Below are 12496 nucleotides of genomic sequence, written 5' to 3' on the forward strand. Positions count from 1 at the left end.
GTACGAAAATGAGACAGGAGGGACAGAGAGGGGTGGCTGGCAGGGACTGATGAGTGAATGAAACATTATGTATGACAGACATTGTGACATTCCTCATGGAAAAATAGGCATGTTCATGTCAGAGATCCTAAAGCAGCAGGCAGGACATCACACCTCTCATCGCTAATACATATTCAGTGGATGCTGGGAGACAGTGGAGCAGGGAATATTAGCCAGCAGTGACAGGTGTCTGCTTAATGCAGACGGAGCGGCAGGTCCCTTGCAAGTAGTGAGCAGCCTCACCCATTTCCAATTAGATGACTATATTGAGGAGTGCTGCTGGAGTGTGTACCAGTTGTGCTTATGATATCAGCAAGGACTCAAGTGGCTCTTTGAACGAGTCTCGATATCCTGGCTCTTATCCGGTGCCAGAGAAGAGGATTGATAATCCAGCAGCGTCACTGAGAAAAGTGTGTATTAGCCTTCCTGTCTTCTGTTTGTGTGTTTTTTCAGCGAGCCGGCCCGTCGAGCGTTTCGTTGGTGTACTTACTCCGCAGGTTCGACGCGCCCTGGTTGTGGATCATGCGAGGCGGCAGCGTGCTGTGGTAAGGTGGGGTGGTGCTGAATAGGATGTCGTTAGGCATGGCTTGGTCCAGCATGGAGCTGTGCGAGCTGGCGTACGACGAGCCTTTCCGGTTACTGGACACGCTCTCGTCGGACAGCGTTCGGTACAGCGAGCGTCTGGGGGACAAGCTGTCCACTGCTGATACCTGAGAAGATCAGAACAATTTGTCAAGCATTACTCATAACAAAGAAAACAATCCTAGATGCACATTCCCCATGCTCTGCCTTTCCTCGGCACAGGAGGCATACACGATTGGGCGACTGGGTGGGCTAAACGGGGAACATCCGGGGGAGAGGTGGCAGGAATCATTTACAGTCTATGCGTTCAGGAAAATGCAGTTGGATTGAGCACAGCTGGAGAACGTCTGGAAGACGGGGAATAACAGGGCTGGAGGAGGTGGTGACAGAAGCCACTGCACTGTGGCAACAAGTAGTCGCTGAGTTTAATGCTAAAGCAGAGTGCAGGTTTCACAAAGCGAGACGGAAAGGAAAAAACATGAGGAGGCAGTCGAGAAGTCTTTAAGATGGTGAGGAGGATACAGACAACTGGGTGAACTAACCACAGTGTCGTATACATGTGTGAGACTGACATCTGGACAATTACAAGGATAATTGTGGGTAATTTAACTTAAACAAAAAAGCAAGTATAAAACAATATTCTGTCTTGTGTTTGTCTGCACATCTGAAGTTTGCCTGCCTTCCAGTATTTTGGTATAATAGTGCAATTAGAGAGCTCATATAGCAGAGACAAGCAGGGGCCAAATCAGAACGATGCATGCTGTGATCAAAGAGAGCATGAGGTCAGAATAAACAATTATAAAAGCTGTTAGGGCTTGAAAAGTAGCATCACCCTGAGGGGATGTCTTTTGGAGAGAGAATTACATGGGATATCACTGCAAAGACACCACTGTGTTACAGCTGGCCACAGTTTTGACAGAGCATCTCCTCTTTAAACCCAGAAAACCACAAAGCCAGATCCCATCCGTTATGTTGCTGTTCAGCTAACATAAATGCAGCAGCAGTGACATCAAAAGTAGCCACAAATGATATGCGGAGCATTTGGCCAGATGGGTAAACGTCTCCCCTTGCTTCCCAGCTGTAACCTACACTAGACTAGTAAACCCGCAAAGCCAACACCCAGCCATCTCCATTTCAAAGACAAATCCCACGGTGAGAATTTAACAAACATCTTGTCTGTCTTTAAAGTGAGAAATATATACAGGAATTCAAAGCAATGCACATCTACTGCCTCTAAAGACCACCTCAGAGGCTTTAGCTTGACAAGGTTGTCTCTTATTGCAAGTTTTCCCACCCAACTTTACAAGATTAGACTCCCGAGGCTCTCGCTCATCAAAACAACTTTAAAACAGGATTTGCTGACCTATATAAAGCATAAGAGCGCAGATTTAGAGCACCCATAAATGGAGTCACGGCAAATGAAAGCAATTCCAATTGGGCTTAATGTTTTTCTTTATAAAGCAATCTATTTAGTACATCAAAACAAGCTCTCTGAACACATCCTGGCACTGGTTAACTGTACCTGCTGTGCACATTTGGAGAAAATACTGTATTAATAAAACCTGCAAGATTGACTATTATAGTATGCCTAAATCCACCTCAGCTGGCAACAGTCTCAGCCTGCTTCGGGGCTGTACGGGCTTTGAATTCTTTTGTAGAGCAGCAACACTCTTATCAGTCAAAGCAGCAGTGGCACATCCACCTAGATTTTCCTGACCTTTTTTTTTTTTTTCCCTTCGCTGCCCGCACCAAACAAAGACCCAATGACGTGCCACTCGGGAGGATGTGTTGGACAACCACCTTTTCAGATCGTTCTTCTTTCTTTCCCACAGGAGGTTCAAAAGAGGAACACTGTGGGCAAATAAGCTGTGAACGGCCTTTCCTTTACGTCAGCCACACAATGGTCTGCCTGTCCATAGAAGGTCGTCCCAGCGGACACTGTGGCTGGCAAGGAAAATCTGTCTGCACCTGCTCAGCCACACAAAGAAAGGCCACGGGCGAGTACCGGAAATGACACATGCGTTAACCTTTACTATAGAATCTGTTTCATTAACTGACAAATCATCAGTTCAGACTGTTTTATATAAGAATTAGAAATAAACCAACTGTGTTTCCAGCACCATATAATTACTGTGATTTGATGACTTTATGTGCCAGCTGATGACTGAAAACACAGTGAAGCTGCTCCCAGAAAAGAACAGTATGTGTTTATTGGGAACATATGTGTATATGCTCCTCCCAGATTGTTGCTCCGCGCACTACATTATCACACCGAATCTGACAGGAGAGTGTGACAGCAGAGGTCCTGTTGCTCGGTGAATCTGACAATCAGTGCACCTTTGTACTGGCTACTTTCTTTATTCGTGGGAAGCAAAGTTACATCAATATTATGTGTATCCAAACAAGCTCAACACGCATGCTTTCATTTGAGACAGGTGCTGACGCTGCCTAGTTGTCTTGCAAGCGCCAGATTTTGTAAACCATAAGCTCGATGGTTGGAGGCAAGACAAACGAATCAGTGGACTGCTGCTTCGTGTTAGGGATGAGGCCTGTCTGTGACAGAGGACATGCCCGTCTTCTCCGGGGAACTGAAGTGCATTTGTATTAGAATTGAGCAGCATCCAAGAATAACCCATTTGTACATCTCCAGAGTCCCTTCCTGGTAGATAATGGATGGGGGGGATGGTGCAGGGAACTCGAGATGCAGTTAATAGAGACTGCAGGACCCAGAAACATCAAACATCGATGTGCTCTCTGGAACTTCCTGCCTTTAATCCATGACATCCCGACTGAGTAAACTCAGCGCCTTGTTAGAAATTAAATTAACCAAACACTGTGCCAGTCAGTGGTGACTGAAAGGGTCCTGTGTCCAGAGAGAGAGTGAGAGGGAGGAATCCTATCAGCAGTGCCAGCATATGTTTGTCCTGCTTTCACTGGATTCCCAGCAAGAGATTTTCAGGTCTGGTTCTGCACTGGATTTATTCAAAAGGAGGAAGTCTGAGGTTTTTGTAGATACATCGTGTCAGTATAATAACAGAATTGTGAAGTGACATTTATTTGCATATTACACAGGACATCATAATAATGATGATAAATTAGAGGTTAGGGTTTCATTAATGCCCTCACCTTGCGACTCCTGTCTTCTCCTGGCGGGCTGTCGGGCAGCATCATTTTAACGTATTCCTCTTTCGAGAGTCTCTGCAGAGATTTTCCATCCCGCTCAGTGGCCTGGAGCCGGCATGCGGCCTCTTGTGCGTACAACTGCCTGTAGATGACACAGAGGGCAAAGAAGAGCATGGCTCATCACTAGGGTCACACAAAATACATCCCAAGGGGGGCAGCCTTGGAGCCATCACAGCTTGGGTTCAGAGGTAATCCCAGCTACTTAGAGAACAGGGACAGGGATCCGTCTTATCATGCCAACATCAGGCGCTTCCCTGCTCCATGCTAGTCAGGTGAATGCAGGATAACGGGGATGGAAAAGGACCAAGGGAGGGAACTTATTTCCAAATCTTACCCTGTTCCACATCACTGTGCCAAAACCATGATTACACAGGCTGCAAATAAAATCCAGCCAAGCACTGTGAGAGGTAGAAGGGAAAACAAGGGTTTGGGACAGAAATGACTTCCAGAAACAAGCGGAAAGCACCAACTAAAGGAGTGTTCACAACAACAACAACAGAGGGAGACATGAGAGCTGTTAGACAGGGCTGGAGAAGGACCCACAAGAGGTGACATGTTTTGTTAGCAGTGTGGTTGTCAGCAGGGTTTTTTCTGAGAACATTTAAATGATTCTGAGGGTGTGGAGAGTTTACGGGAGAGGTTACAGGGCACGGAAGATGTGCCCGACCAGGCTGGTGAAGTCATGTGGCTGTGAGACCTCTGCTTTAAGTGAGCAGCCTGAGCTTGACACACTGAGTGCTGTTGGCAGGCTGTTAGGTGGCCGCAGGGAGATTCGCTAGATGGTTAGACGATGGGACAGCCTAGTTATGACGGCTACCTCCAGACACTGTTGCTGAGAGCCGCACTGTATTAAGCTTTTGGCAACACGGAGAACAGTTCCTAAATATATGTACCGTGTTTGCTCTATTGTGTTTGGCAGAAAAACAAGTGCAGTTAACTGAATTTTGTACACTCGTTGTTTGATGCCAAAAACTGCAGCAAAAAGTCCTCTGTTTTCCCACTCTACCTTGACCTGTCCATTTTCGCCTGAAGTAATTGAGCCATAATTATGAGAAAACTGGAACAACATTAAAGCCCTCATCTTTGGAGTTAAATATTACTCTGCTGTGCACTGGCATCTGTTAAATGCCTACAGTATATAATTAACTTCTCAAGGGGCAGTGAAAAAGAAAGAATGTACGTTTTCATCCACCTGTTTTTAATACAAAGTCTGAGAGCTTGTGAAAAAGATGATAAAATTATTTTAGACTTAGTCCAGTTAGAAACAGCAGAGAGATCCAAAAGAGAAGGAAGTATAAGTGTTAATAGCTGTTTGATGCTTAATATTGTGATGCCTTCTTTCGTTTCTCCTATCATGGACAAGCCATAGATGCAGTGGTGCACAAGATTCTTTGTTTTTCTTTTGGGCTAAAGACTCTTAACAGTGGAGAAAAATTTTAAGGACCCCACACATAATGTAACCAGCCATCCAACCATTCAATTCATTGTCTGTCATGCCAATGTGAGGTTGTCATGGGGTACACAGGGTACACAACCTGGGCAGGGCGCTAGTCTGTCGCTCCGCTAACAGAGAGAATGACAATTTTTACACCTACAGCTATTTAAGAGTTTGCTCTGGATTTGAACGTAGGGCCTCATTCTTGATGTGAGGTGACGCTGCTAACCGCCACACCACCATGCCTTCCAGTATCTGGACTGACTCAAATATTTCTCCACGCTCATAGGTTAGCTGGCTAATATGCCGAGCTAAAATGTAGCAGAAATGGTTCACAGCACTCATAGAGAAGCAAATAGTTTAATCGCAGATAGAAAAGTGTTTCTATTGGCCTTCAGATAATGTGAGGTGGAGTCATAGCTATAATATGCATGTATAAAGCTGGGAATACTCTGTCCCAGACGAAACATAACCAAAGGGAAGCAATTGTGATGATAGCTTTGGTTGTGGTTATTAAAATTAAACTTCTAATAGGGATTTAAGCAGAGAGACTGAGAAGATATTAGATGGACAGTACACAGCAGTATGAATCTGTAGTGGAAATGTCACAGTCACTCATGCACAGCTGGTTGCTGTCCACTTTGAGCATGGTCCACAAGGCAGAACCAGCACTTGACACCGGAGGAGTGGGGGTACAAAGAGGGCGGGGCAGTGTGCGGGGTAAGCAGGCGGTGTCAGATCAGGACCACAGGGTTCACTCTTAACTGTGTACCTTGAACGCTCAGACAGCATTGTGAGAAGGAAGGTTAACAAGCTTTCCGCTCCTCTGAAACAAGAAGCAGAAGCAAGAAAGAAAGAGCCCACAGTTAGAAGCACCGTTACACATCCAGCCTCACACACAGCGTTAGAACAAATGAGAAAACTTTTTAGAATTGGGGGGAAAGAGAAACTTCATTATGTTAGGACAATATCTGTGAGTAATATTAGGCCATTTATCACGAGGCGCTGTTATGTAAGATGAAATAAAACGGTAGGAATATATAAACAAACAATGGGGTGGGTAAACTGAATTACGGAGCTTTTTCATAAGTCGGCAGAAGATGACTTCAGTGCATGCGATCAATCACACAACCGTAAGTAGCAAATTTCACAGCCTAAATGAAATTACTTGGGAGCTGGAGCACGGGGTTCCTTCCAGGGCAAAATCTCACACTCTCTCTTGCAAAACACGCCCCGCTCGCAAACATCCTCCAAATCAGTGCACACAGACAGACACACACACACAGCTACACTCACACCGTAAAAGCTGTTTCGCTTTCACCATCAATGGCTCTCTGTTCTCTACAGCAAAACCATTTAATCACCCGACAGATACAGTCAGTCATCACTGCTCACACAGACTGAGGATTGCATACATTCCTCTTCTGTGCGATACAGGCTATTGTGCAGATGGGCGTCCTCAGACTACATGTGCGACTGCGTGCGTGTTCCTGTGTGTGTCTTGATGCTTGGCTCCCAGCAGAGATGGTCGAGCCTGGCGATCCACAGGGACGCGGCTTCACGGGAGCGATCATAAACCGTAAGTGACATGTGCCAAGTGTATTATGTCCGCAGCTTCACTGAGCTTATTTATTTTGTGGCTGTCTGCTTCAATCAAGGCCACTCTGTGTAGGCTGATCGTGGCGTTGGGTTTGAGGTGGAGATGCAGCAGTAAGACGGAGAAAAATGTGCTGACAAGAGCGCGATTAAAGGGTGTTTTATTTAAATGTGCCTACTAGCTAGTGATAAAATCGCTGTGAAGCACGTGAGCTGAAACCTCTTTGTTTTTGTAGTTTTTTTGCACATTTGCTGATGTTCTCACACATGCTCTTCTTGCTTTCACCCTCACATACACTCACCCACACTCTGAAATGTTGGGAGGTTCCTCAGTGCTGTGGGCGGCATCATCATCATCATCAGTCGCCTTCGCGCCCACTGTGAATTTGCAACTGGACTGTGTGCGTGCCTGTCCACAAGCCTCTGAGCCGGGCCCAAGCCCGGACCCCTGTACCAGCTCTGGCCCTGAGCTGCTGGTCTGGGGGATGGTGTACACCTTGGAGGAGTCAGCAGACATACAGTATCTGGCACCACGGGCCAGGGGACTGCCAGAGTGGTGTGAGCCACTGATCAAACAGCAGAAAGAAAAAAAGAAACAGAAAACAAAAAAAAAAGGCATAACATAACTCAAAAGTGACCACAAAATGAATGAATTTAAAAACAGAGAAACAAAAAGAGGCAAAATCATAACAAAAACATAAACAAACATTAGCAATAGAAATGGTGCTAGAAACATGTCAGACGTAAAGAAACGACCTATTAGGATGACTTCTTTAAACGGAAAATGGTTTATGAATGGTCTCCATGCTGCCGGGGTCGCTACGCTTTTCCTTATTCTCTGTCATTTGTATCCTGTTACAAGGGTGAACACATGTAGGCTCAAACTGTGTTTCTGTGGGGCAACAGAGAAAGGAAGGAAGACTTTGGCTTTTACAGAGGGAGGAGTTCAAACAGCTCAGACAGAGGATCAATTTAAAAGGCACTAAGGCCCGATATAAGATAAGTACTGATTATGAATATTTTGAATCATGTGAATCACGCAAAGATACTTGCGTAGTTTCCTAAAAAATATGGAGCTGTTCATGAGGGCAATAAGCCCCCTTTTAATCTAAAAACATCAAATTGCCCTTCAACCTACACTGGAAGAGGATTCGGCTGCAGTTTGTCATGTGAATATTCCCCCTGAACTTTGTCCTTTCAGTATTTAGTCAAATATCAACTGACAAAACACATTAAAGGGTCAGTGCACTCAAATCACTGGAGGCATTTTCTGCTTATTTACAATGCTGTGCCTTAGGCTGATTTACAGGCTTACTTACGAGCAAACACAAAATAAAATAACTGCATGCCACGAGGAAAATACTATTATTTTTGTTAACTGGGGAACGTGACCCTTGAAGTTATGATCAAAAGGTCAAATACACACAGCTGTACAGCATTCATCTCGACTGAATGGTGTTTTTATATCACTTTACTTTATGTGATTCCTCGAATGTGTAAATGCTTTGCCTCTATCCAAATAATAAGCAAGATGATAAAGGATGGCGATGTCACACTCTGCAGTGATGTGAAAATGAGCCATGCATCAGGTAATGAATGCTGCCTTGCTTTGCTTTCTTTGCTCCTTTATCTTCCATTGGCCTTTCACATTTAAGCACTCCCCCTCTCCATACACAGTCTCACATCTGCTACAGCGTCCTTCATTATTTCCATAATTAATATGAAAGTGAATCGTTTGTGTGTGTGTCTGTTTTTTTTGTTTTTGCCTAATTAGGATTCATCTATTAGCTGCAGAGATGGACCTCAGATTTAGGTCCATAAAAGACGTTAGGGTTTTGCTACTCAAACATTCTTCTAAAACACCCTAAAGACATGAGAGCTCGCTTTGGCTGGAGGCACAACACACTGCTTTTCCATATTCATGCCCATCTGTGCCACACCCTGCAAATGTGCTCCTGCTGCTTCACTGTTTGCTCAGATGACACTCGGGTGTCAAAGACCATTACATAAAAGGTGGGAAGCATCAGAGCAGTCAAGGTGATGGCATGGGCTCTTTTCTCATTTCTGAGTGATATCCTGGCACTAGAGCTGGGCGATATGAGATTTTTTCATATCACGATATGTTTTTTTTCATTTCAGGCGATAACGATATCTATCACGATATCAGCCAAATAACTATATTTGTAAGATTTAAATGTGCCGTTGCTCACAAGTAAAATGTGAAATAATCAGCAGCTTGTTTTTATTTAAATATTTATTTCCCATAATAAGTTCAACAGGGTAGATGTACTTAAGGAACATGAGACTTTTTCAGATAAATAAAGGCAAATATTGCAAACTACACAAAAGGCAGCCGCTAAAGCGTTTAAGTTTCAAAATAGAACAAACGAAACAGACTAAATTGTCAATTCCACTTAGAAACAAAATATTAATTCTAAAAATAAATCTTAGTTTGTTTTACAGAAGAACAGACAAAACTGACTAACCTTTGTCAATATCAAATAAACTGAGAACTAAAAGGAAATTCTCAATCTCTCCTTGTTGTATAGCTGAGCTTTTCAAACAGTTTTAACAGTTACTTTAGTCTGACAAAAGCCGAATGACGAATTAGCGCTTCCAGTCAGAGACTGAGGCTACGTCCACACGTACACGGGTATTTTTGAAAACTGAGATTTTCAGTTTTCGTTTTAAAAAATAATCCCGTCCACACATAAAGGGAGAAATGAAGGAAAACGCTGCTATGAACATGCCAAAGCAGCAGGTGGCGCTAGATTCCTAACCGTGCAGAAATGTTGGCCAATCAGAAGTCTAGAAGCCTCGGTGGGAAAAAGTAAACAAAGCTGGGGCATAGAAGCAGAACCCAGTCTCGTGTGTGGAGGGACAGTAACTGTGTGTATATGTAAGCATTTAAACACTGCAGAGAGTAGAATTAACAGTAACAGTATTGTAGAAATTCATTTCACTGAAACAATAACGTGGCGCACAGTGTGACGCATGCACCAGTTTATTGTATTTCCAGACTTGCTTTCGGCACATTTACAGTGCACGCTACTCTGTTTTTTGTCAGACTTGAAATAGCCGAAATACCTTCACACTACGGAACTTCTTTGGCTCTTCCGTTCGACAATTTCTCCGGCATTGGAACCATCATCTGTTTTCTCTTCGGTCACGCTCGGTTGATTTTTCTAGTCGGCACACTCATTTCCTCCATTACCCGCTGGCTGCTTCCCAAACAAACACAGGTGCGGCTTGGCACTTGTGCTGTACGTAACAAGTCACGCGACGTGACGCTGCGGCTGTGATTGGTTCGGCTCTGCGCTACTTAATTTGGATTGGCTGACCTTTTTTTTTTTTTTTTTAAGAGGACAAGAGCGGCGAGGTCTATCGCGATAGCTTAATTTCTCTATCGAGTAAAAGTTATATCGCGATACATATCGTTATCGTTCTATCGCCCAGCTCTACCTGGCACGGTTACTTCTTCATACCCCCAAACAGGTCAATGATCTCAACAGACTGGGGGACCATAATCCTATATGACATCAACAAATGGTCACCCGTGCTGCTTCATACAGACAGACTGAGTGGCTTCAGGGCCGACCTTCAATGACACCATTTCTCTTTCCCAGATGGTCCCAGGTCAGGTAAGGAGGACTTAAAGGATAGTGTGATGAGCCTCCTGATGTTGCCTCGGCCTGACAGCAACACCAACCAGGAGCTTTCAGCACAACTGGATGATCCAGACTGTGTGTCAGCAGAGAGGGGGCACGGCTGGGTGAAAAGGTCAGCTAACAGCCAGAAACCTTCCTTTTGTGCACGTGTTTGTCTCTGCATGTGTTCAACAGATAGTGGGCCTGAAAACATCTACGTGGTGGAATATAGTGGATTTTGCCGAGAGCCATTTAAAAAAAGGGGGTGTTTGAAAGTTCACAAAGGCAAATCAATGACCCCAAAAGATGGAACTAAGCCACACCAGGAAAAACTATTTGACCACAGCAAAGAAAAACAGAGTGCTGTAATTGACTGTAAACCTTTTACCCCTTGAAAGCCTACTAGGAGCTTCTGGACTGAGAGGTTTTAGGTCATATTTCAGGCCTGCTTATAGAACAAAATGACTGTTTGCATCAGGAGTTACTGAGGGTAGTCTCTGCTTATGTAGCTACTATTGGGAAAACCCAGAAACTACTCTAATGGTCATAAAACCACATCTTTATTGGTATGCACGGCGGTGTGAAAAGGTCATCAAATGTCGTCTTTATGGGGGAAAGCGTTAAAGCCTGCTAGGAAGGTGTTCATGCTCCAGAACAACTTCAGCGCTGCGGAGCATGAATCCTTGAAGTCTATCAGACGCTCTGTGTTTTTCATGATGGATTTAGAAAGCACATTTTAAGACAAGCATCCAAAAATCTCACTTAAGTGCTAAATTTGTTTGAGATCTAATAACAGTTAAGGCAAGGTTCAGCGCTGCATACTCAACAACTTCCATTTAAAGTTATCCTTTAATTTGTAACTCACTCAGCCAAAGTCAATTGTTTTGTACAAACGAGGACAAAAATGCTGTACCTGGAGTGGGACGAGATCTCGCTCAGGTCCCCGATACTGCCCTCTGTCACATGGCTAGACAAAATGGCAGAAGCATAGCCCTGCGGTAGGTACATTTTCCCATGATCCTCTTCCGACGCTCCATCCTCGTGGTGCTCCGACACCCACGGGTGTCCCTGCTCCCCGACTCTTCCCTGCAGCAACACTCGGGCCCCGGGGGCCACGCAGGGATTAGTGTCTATGCCGCTGTCAGTGGATGCGCCTTTGATGTACGTGAGGCCGAGCATCTCGGGGTCCATCAGGTCCCCAGAGCCAAAGTGCTTATCGTCACTGTTGCTGGAGGCGTTGCTTGAAAGAGTGTTGCTACTTGAGTGGCTTGAGTTTTTATCACCCGCCTGGCACAGAGAGGGAGAGAGCGAGAGGGGTGAAGGAGAAAGAAACACAGTAAATCAAACAAGGTCAAACAGCAGCTGCAAATAATTCTTACGGATGCTTTAACATTCTTGCCCTACCAGGCAAGGAGGGGGTTTACCCATCAGGCTTCCTCACACGGTCATGTGTCCCTGACTGAGGCAACAGCTTGTTTTCTTGAGGCCCATTACACTGTCAAGTAGTTGACAGTAATATGTAGGCAGGAATAAAAACAGACTATGCTGAATGTCACATACTTTGCGTGCAAACTCTGAAATTGTGATACTTATTTGAGGAATCCAGATGATCATAAGCTTTGTTTTTTTAGCTCTTTTATCCCTCAAGCTCAAATACATTTAAGGTCACACCAACTTATTCCAATGTGCATCATCAGTTTCAAACCATGGGGATCAACAGCTACGCCTTATTTTAGAACGTAAGCCATGAATTGCAAAGGTTTGTTCTGCGATGTCACCTTTACTATGATTTACTGCTAAATTATTGATGCGGTTTTAGTCACAGCATAGAAAAAACAGTTGAAAAAGCAGGCTCAGTACATTAGAGATGTACAGTGCCAAGAAAATGGTTTAATTTTTTATCCACTTCCAACAGTGGTGGAAAACACCAAAACATGTTGTTTAGGTGCATTAGCCGGCCTCCAGCATCTGAGGAGAAAGAAAAAAGGAAGGCAGTGCTGGGCAAAATAACCAT

At 44.4% G+C, this 12496-nt stretch overlaps 1 protein-coding gene across 5 annotated transcripts in view; it reads right to left on the bottom strand.

Moving 5' to 3' along the window:
• The window catches only part of sipa1l2a (signal-induced proliferation-associated 1like 2, genome duplicate a), an 80328-nt gene that overhangs the window by 5010 nt on the left and 62822 nt on the right, over positions 1–12496 (bottom strand). For 2 of the 5 annotated variants that reach the window (XM_085478159.1, XM_085478157.1), the window contains exons 14-18: positions 11396–11769; positions 7138–7401; positions 6012–6065; positions 3748–3886; positions 530–749 (exon numbers count right to left, since the gene is read on the bottom strand). In XM_085478159.1, coding sequence (XP_085334285.1) covers positions 530–749; positions 3748–3886; positions 6012–6065; positions 7138–7401; positions 11396–11769 — 1051 coding nt within the window. The remainder of the gene's footprint in view (positions 1–529; positions 750–3747; positions 3887–6011; positions 6066–7137; positions 7402–11395; positions 11770–12496) is intronic. The other 3 variants (XM_085478160.1, XM_085478158.1, XM_085478161.1) reach the window with 3 other exon arrangements.

Source organism: Copadichromis virginalis, linkage group LG13 (assembly GCF_057382275.1).
Source record: "Copadichromis virginalis isolate Kocher_CV1m ecotype Utaka linkage group LG13, C_Virginalis_male_GT1.1, whole genome shotgun sequence".
Lineage (NCBI taxonomy): Eukaryota > Metazoa > Chordata > Actinopteri > Cichliformes > Cichlidae > Copadichromis > Copadichromis virginalis.